The 8,051-nt window shown below is 44.1% G+C and overlaps 1 protein-coding gene across 3 annotated transcripts; it reads left to right on the top strand.

Annotated features, from left to right (window-relative positions):
• Positions 1 to 512: 512 nt before the first annotated feature.
• On the top strand, positions 513 to 3,093 carry LOC120953335 (uncharacterized). 3 transcript variants are annotated; one of them, XM_049605255.1, is made up of 4 exons: positions 513 to 804; positions 883 to 975; positions 1,048 to 1,796; positions 1,868 to 3,093. In XM_049605255.1, the coding sequence occupies exons 3-4, from the start codon at positions 1,460 to 1,462 to the stop codon at positions 2,407 to 2,409; spliced, it is 879 nt and encodes a 292-aa protein (XP_049461212.1). In that variant the 5' UTR covers positions 513 to 804; positions 883 to 975; positions 1,048 to 1,459; the 3' UTR covers positions 2,410 to 3,093. The 3 variants fall into 3 exon arrangements, with proteins under 3 accessions (XP_049461212.1, XP_040229100.2, XP_049461213.1); XM_049605256.1 differs by having other exon boundaries at positions 601 to 804; XM_040373166.2 differs by lacking the exon at positions 1,868 to 3,093 and having other exon boundaries at positions 598 to 804; positions 1,048 to 1,821.
• The last annotated feature ends 4,958 nt before the right edge of the window (positions 3,094 to 8,051 follow it).

An 8,051-nucleotide genomic window follows, 5' to 3' on the forward strand; every position in this document is an offset into this window, starting at 1 on the left:
ACCGGATAAGCGAATAACACGGATAATGAGTCAAATGATATATTTTATCATCAATTTCTGATTAGTTCTTTAAAAAATTCCTATTTTTTGATAAAAATAACCCAGTTTTTATTAACTTCATGTTTTTCCCATGAGAATATTTGAAATTTGCCATTAATTATAGTGTTTTTTGTTATGATAATGTGCTCTTATAACCGCTTTTTTAAATACCCTCCTCATAACGCAATGTCACCTTTGTATTGAACTGTCATTTCTCAACAGCACGGATAAACGGAAAGCCGGATAAAAGGTACCCGGATAAACGGCGCTCCACTGTACTATCGCGGCAAAGTCATACTAGCCCGCAGTGCAAAGCGATCGAAAAATACACTGGATTTGACATATTTCACTCTATCGTTCTCCTTTCCTCCTATGGTTGAGGCTTCGAGCAGGGTATCGAGCTACCCCTTCCTCAAGCCTCTTCGTTTCCCTTGGTCCATAGCTGTGCAATATTTCGCTGCGTTGACGTTCGAAACAACCGTCAGCCGTAGCGCTGTCACTTTTCAACGAAGACTGTCTCTTTCTAACTTTAAAATGTTTTCAATGGCAGTTGCGGCTCTTGCAAAAAAAAACATAAACAAATTGTTCTAGAGTGCTCAGCTGTCCAGTTGCAAATTTCCGCAGATTTTGGTGTGAAAATGGCCTCGAAACGGGACTTTGATTGCGGTAGGGTGCAACACGCCAGTGCCCGCAACCGTAAGCGCCGTTTGCAGCAGTTGGAGTGGGAACGTTGGCTAGCAGAACAGCCGGAACCATCCAATGCCGGTATGTGAAATCTGGGAGCAGTGTGGAAGGTCAGTATTTAAAAATGGACCCTGTGCCATTTTATTAAATATGTTTCAGCTAACCGAGCGAGTGCCCTGCAAGGGAATGACGCTGGACCGGGCCCTTCACTTCAAGGATATGAAGCCGGAACGGAACCGATGGAAGTGGCCGGTAAGTCAAGACCGTTATATTTTGACCGTTACGCGTTTCGCTCATTAGTTTGGTGTTCAATTTTTTTGGCAGACAATCCCCAACCGCAGAGTGACAGCGATGACGACAGTGTGGTTGCTGAAAGCATCGGTGGGGACAGTGTTCCCGACGACAACGATCCCGGCATCGGCGCCAGATAGTCCGTTCGGATCATTGTCCTATGAGGACGGGTTGAGGCTGTGGGCACTGAAAACCGGCCAAACACACAGTGCCTTAAACCTCTTGCTGGGGCATTTGAGGCAGCACGATCCGGGCAGGAAATTGCCACGGGATGCACGGACGTTCCTGAACACGCCCGTGGCAAGATCCACACAGTCCGCGATTACCCCCCCTCTGGTGGAGAGATATGGTACCAGGGCATAGAAACATGCATTCGGTCCTATTTTCGGTAAGTAGGCTAAACCAACTGTATTGATGCATAAGACAATGTGCATTATGCTCACCCATGGTGTGTAAGTTTTCTTTCCATTGCAGATACACGCAGCCTGCCGTAGAGCGCTTTGAGATAGACTTTTTTGTGGACGGTCTTCCGCTTTACAAAAGCAGTCGGACACTATTCTGGCCCATCCTCATGGGCATCCACAACCTGCCTAATGCCCCGGTGATGACGGTTGCGATTTTTTGCGGCGAGTCAAAACCGTTATACGCCGAGGAATATTCAGGACAGTTTGTGGATGAAATGAACGAGCTGCAGCGTGTTGGGATATGGATCGGCAAACGGCATTACACTGTGCACCTGCGAAGTATCATAGCAGATTCTCTGGCGCGTGCATTCATCAAAGGTGAGTTGTGATCGTAGTTAGTAATGTTGTGCAATTCAAATTATATATATTTATTTATTATATTCTTTTAGGTGTTAAATCGCACAACGCATACAGCGCCTGTATGAAGTGCACCATCATTACGGAAAGGGACGGCAATCGCGTATACTTTCCGTATGGGGCGCCTTGCGAATCGCGCTTACATGGTCTGCATGGTGCAGACAAATATCCGGACCATAAGATTCACATGACACCCCTTGTAAGGCTCCACAAATGTGACATCATATGTGACATTGTGGTTGCCGAGGCCATGCACCTTTTTTACAAGGGTGTCATGTGCAAATTGTTGATATTGTGGACGGAAGGGTTCCGTGACCTGGGCTGTAAGATGACGCGACGGCAGCAACGTGAATTGTCGGCACACCTGCGTTCATTGAAACTGCCCTCAGATTTCCAACGGAAACTGCGCGAACTGCAATACGTCAAACTTTGGAAAGCTTCTGAGTTTAAGATGTTATTGCTTGTCGCCGGTTTTGTGGTACTGAAGGGCAGAATTAATAATGTGGCGTATCACTTCATGTTGCTGTTCGTCGCCGTTACCTTACTATCCACCTCCTACCATCGTGCGAAATAGGAACTGGCCAATACACTGTTGCATCGTTTTGTGAAAGACTATGGAACAGTTTATAGTCCAGTGCTGTTAAACAGCAATGTGCATAATTTGCTTCACGTATACGAAGATGTCCATAGATTTGGCGAGCTGCGCACCATATCTGCGGAAAAGTACGAAGCAAAGTTGCACGATATAAAGCAGCTGGTGCATTCAGGGAGGAACAGCTTGGTTCAAGCGGCCAATCGCCTGCAAGAACTGTGGCAAGTGGAATATGCCAGGCCAGGATGCAGTTCGGCAGGTCGAGAAGAGCAATCGGTGCGCCCGGTTGGTAGCGATACAGTTGCTACTGTCCGGCATGGTTTCATGCTGCGGAACAAACTTCCGCGACCACTGGTGCATGACTAACTTGGGTGATGTGGTCATGTACGAAACGGCCTCAAAATCTGGACCAAACGTGACCGTGCATGGGTACACGTTTTCAAACCAAGTGTCCGCTTTTACCGAACCCTGCTCCTCAGCAGACCTAAACATTTATGCGGCCATTATGGACGATTTGGACACCGTCACACTGCAGCATTTTCCCAGCACGTTGCTGTGTAAGCTGGCTGCAGTGGAAACTGAAAATCCGGGAGAGTATGTGTTTGTTCCTTTGCCCCACACTTACCTGCAATAAAACTATTGAAACTGCAAACACAAAACAGGTGTTTCTCGTATCTGGGGTCTAAATAATGAGAAAAGCTTTTCGGATGTGTTTAAATCAAATAAACGTTTGTCGGTTTTCGTTGGAAAGATAATTCATTTTAAACATTTTCATTGATTTCATATGACATGAAATTCATACAAAAAAATTCAACAAATATTTACACTACGCTAAATAAAACTAACTAACTAACTAACTAAAATAACTAACACCAACCAAATTAAACTAGAAAAAATTCAACAAAACTAAATACTACCCTAAATCTAACGCTATCCTAACTAAACTAAAAAAAAACTCCTCAAAATTCAACTTCATCCTAACGCTAATCTACCTCTACCTAAACCTAACCTACCCACTACTTTACATATCTTAAAGTACGTATAAAAAAAATTCTTCACATAGCCTGGAGTTACCGTCAATTGATGGGTACTCCCTATTCTGGCAAATAGTGTTATTATGTTATTACACCTTTTGAGTGGTGTATTATTGTGCCTGTCGGTCCAACGAACGGTACGCAAGAACTGCGGCGAAAATATAATACTGTGCGCCATTTTCAGCCGCTTGTCCACCTGGGGCACAAACACCTGGGACTGTAAATAGGCCAATACATCCCGCATGTATTGCGCCTCTCCCAGCTTCCGCTCCATGCTGTGCAGTTCCTCCACTGAATCGATGGGCTGCAGCGTAAAGTCCTCGGGTACGGGTGGTGCGGTCCCTACGAGGTCCGCGCACACCACATCTTTAATATCGCGCACAATCACCTCTGTTGTGCCAGAGGTTTGACGGATGATAGGCACCTCATTCCGTAGAGCCTAGGCGAGGGACTCGATGGCGGCGTCTATCGCGTCAAACCTGCGCTCAACGTACGCCTTAAAATCCGCAATAAGCTGCGGCACATCATTTAGTGGAGGAACCCCTGATGGAGCGACGGAGGGAGAGGTGGTGAATGTGCCCCAGACATCCTCTGCGACGTTCGTTGGACCGACAGGCGACGACGGTTCTGCAGATGCAGCTTGGATCCGTGACGGCCCCGGCACAGCGCCGGCCGTTACAGACGACGCGACAGTCAGCGGCTGGGCGTTGCGGCGCTGTGTGTAAGGCGCTGCAGATGCAGCTTGGATCCGCGACGGCCCCGGTACAGCGCCGGCCGTTACAGACGACGCGACAGTCAGCGGCTCCCAACCGACATTATCGCGCGACATTTTAAAATTTTGTATGAGAAAAAACGGGCTCAAAACGTTCTCAAATCGTGCTCATTAGCAGCACTAAAGAGCACGTCTCTGCAACGGTGCGACAGCGTGTATCATACATCTAGTTTCTGTATACTACATTATTGTTCAATTTCTTTCATTCTCTCCATTCTCCCTACAAAGACTCTTACTCTCTTTTGTCCATTCTGCACATGCTTACGCTCTTTATTTTACCTTCTTACTCGCACATACATATTTACATACTCACACAATTCACACTGCCGAAAACCGGTGCGGGATACACACGTACCCGTCTTGCCTGCCTTCTCTCCTCGTTCTTCCTTTCCTCCAGCTTTGCCTTCGTCGAATGGTGTGTACGCGTCCTGCTTGCTTCCTTCTTGCTGCTCCCACGTGCTGCACTAGCGAGCTGGATGTTCGTCTCTACCTTCCTGCCGCTTCTCCTCTACCAGGCGCTAGCACGTTGGAGGATCGGATCGTTCCTGCCTTCTTTCCTCTCCTGTTCTGTTTTCGGCACTCCTAGGGATAGAAGGAAAAATTAAATATTTTGCCAACAGCTGTTCAATTTAACGTCAAGCACAATACTTACCAACCAATTGAATATTGCTTCTGTTGTGGTCCGTGCTCACTTCCGTTCGTGCGTGTGTTACGATTTCTTTAAAAAAAAACGAAATTGATTTTATATCACAATTATCAATACAATTCAGTTTGATAAAGATTGATATAACCCTTTATTAAAAGCTGTACTTACCAAATAGTTTTTCCCTACTGGTTTCACGAGAGAAAAAACGGACACACACCGACGCGTCCTACCGCTTGCAAACTTGATTTCACACTACCACATTTTCATGTGAACGCGAAGCAGCGCCTTCCTCGTGTGGCTATACAGGTATTCCCCGATATACGCCATACTCGATATACACGATTTCGCTATACGCTTTTTTTCTAAATTTGACGGTTCTTTGAACAAGTAGTACTAATTTTAGAAATCGAATGTCAAATGCAAAATAAATTCCCTTTTGGTTGAATATTAAAAACCATTTCAAATGGTATAAAATTGAAAAATTCAGTTGAAATTAGATCAAATAACTAATTTAGTGGCTAAAACCTACCACTTCATGCAAAGTTATACGGATATTAGTTATAATTTGACTGAAAACCTCGAAATTCGACTTTCGCTATTGAATATTCGAGATACGCTATTGCCTCCGGTACGCATTGATAGCGTATATCGGGGAGTACCTGTACAATGATACAAAGAGCGGGCGAGAGGAGAACGCTTGCGTGAACGATTGGTGTAGCAAGCGAATTTGGACAAGTCCCAGAAAAGCGAGACGCAAGAGTTTCTCTCCAACGATGGAAAGGGATGAGCTAAATGAAACATGCGAATCGTTGATGCGACACAGCCAAGTCGCAAGCAAATACAGACCAACACCCAGAAGAGCGAGGCAGAATGAAAAATTTTGTGAATGTTAGAATGAGAAAAATGATAGATACACATAAAAATCGCGCGATAATGCTGGTTGGGCTGGGCGTTGCGGCGCTGTGTGTAAGGCGCTGCAGATGCAGCTTAGATCCGCGACGGCCCCGGTACAGCGCCGGCCGTTACAGACGACGCGACAGTCAGCGGCTGGGCGTTGCGGCGCTGTGTGTACGGCGCTGCAGATGCAGCTTGGATCCGCGACGGCCCCGGTACAGCGCCGGCCGTTACAGACGACGCGACAGTCAGCGGCTGGGCGTTGCTGCGCTGTGTGTACGGCGCTGCAGATGCAGCTTGGATCCGCGACGGCCCAGGTACAGCGGCGGCAGCAGATTTCGACGGTGAATTAAACCGTTTCGGTTGCATATTTTGTGCTGCCGCCTTATACACATGCCCTGCGGATTCCATCTTCATGCGCTTGGGCTCTGTGAAATTTGTCATGCCGCGGTGCGGTGTGATAGACCGCTTCGATGTGGCGGTGTGATAGACCGCTTCGATGTGACGGTTGGCGCATCGGTGGCAGTGGCCGTGCTGCTGCTCCCGAAGTTTGATGGGGCGTGCTGGGGCGGCAGATCATTTTCCAACATGCTTGGATCTAAGATGATGAAATCCATCTCATCATCACCATCGATGACTTAGTTAGTTAGTTAGTTAGTTAATTTATTTCCATATTTATAAGTTGTTCATACATTTGCGGCGTTATATTATACTATAATGGGCCCGAAATAAGCTTCTCTCCTCATTGTTTTGATTGCTTTAGGTAGCTCTAGGCTGATTTTACACTGCATTGCATAGCTTATACAGTCATAGACAAGAAATTATAGGGGAAAAGTGCTTTGGAAAAAAAACCCTAATGTGAAAGAAGAAATTAACCTAACACTATTCTAATCTTAATAATAAATCTTACATACTAAGCTACCTAGTAATATTTACAACCTAAATTAGATTTATAACTTCAATCTAACTGGTTAAGTGCATAATTCTCTCAGAACTGGATGTGTGCTAAATGAGCATTTTACGTTATATGTAGATTTTAATAATAATAATTTACAGGATATTGTAGATATATTACAATCTATGTGTAATTGAGCTGTTCTGTACCTAGGGGGGACTGTAAGTATTGCTTTAAGAAATTTGTTTTGTATTCTTTGAAGTGTCAACTTATGACAATCCGCACAATTGGACCATACTGGTGAAGCGTAAGTTATATTTGGGAGTATTAATGCTTTGTACAATAATAACTTATTTTTGAAATTAAGTTTTGATTTCCTATTGAGGAAATAATACAGAGTTCTAAAAATGTTTTCGCATTTAACACTCAGCTTGTTTATATGAGTTTTAAATGTCAGTCGTTTGTCTAGATATACTCCCAAATATTTTATAGAATCCTTCCAATCAATTGGATTACTGTTGATCATGAGTCTAGAATTTGGTAGCTTACGCTGGCTAGTGTTTCGCGTGAAGAATATAGCTTCGGTTTTCGTTTCGTTTAACTTTAACTTCCATTTTTTGCAGTATCGCGCATACTTCTTTAGGCCAATGTCAAGATTTTTAATTATGGTTTTTGGATTTTTAGCGGTAGATGACTATGCAAAATCATCTGCATATAAGTATTGCTCGCAGTTGTGCATTATTGGGATATCTGATATGTATATGCTAAATAATAATGGTGACAGTGTGCTACCTTGGGGTACACCTGCCAGCGGTGTGTATGGGTTCGATGTGGAATTTGCTACGTGAATATTGTTCTGCCGGTTAGAGATAAATGATTGTATTATATTGATTAGATATCTTGGAAAGTTAAATCTTATGAGTTTGTAAACTAGCCCTTCATGCCATATAGAATCTAATGCTTTCTCCGAATCAAGCAGTACCACTCCGGTTGATTTTTTGTTTAGTCTATTGTGTATGATGTTTTTGGTCATTCTATGGACTTGATGTGTGGTGGAAAAAGAGGGGCGGAAACCAAACTGGTTGTTGGGAATTATATAGTTGCTATAAGAGTGGGCAGCTAATCTTTTTTCTACCAGTTTTTCGAATATTTTTCCCATACAACTGAGAAGGCTAATCGGTCTGTAGTTCACCGGAACGCTATGATCTTTACCCGGTTTTGGAATAGCAATAACTTTAGCTATTTTCCAAGTATTTGGAAAATAACCAAGTTTCAGACAACCATTAAATATAACGTTAAGATATATTATGGCTTTCCTGGGTAACCTTTTGATTGCATTATTATTTACCTGGTCGTGTCCTGTAGATTTTTTTTTGTTTTTAG

This window comes from Anopheles coluzzii, chromosome 2, assembly GCF_943734685.1.
Source record: "Anopheles coluzzii chromosome 2, AcolN3, whole genome shotgun sequence".
Classification (NCBI taxonomy): domain Eukaryota; kingdom Metazoa; phylum Arthropoda; class Insecta; order Diptera; family Culicidae; genus Anopheles; species Anopheles coluzzii.

What these genes read in the sequence shown, in the direction of transcription:
- LOC120953335 (XM_049605255.1), top strand. Translation starts at nt 1,460, where the DNA reads ATGGTGTGTAAGTTTTCTTTCCATTGCAGATACACGCAGCCTGCCGTA. An exon ending in GGCGCGTGCATTCATCAAAG is followed by an intron (nt 1,797 to 1,867) that starts GTGAGTTGTGAT and finishes ATATTCTTTTAG; the next exon opens with GTGTTAAATCGCACAACGCA.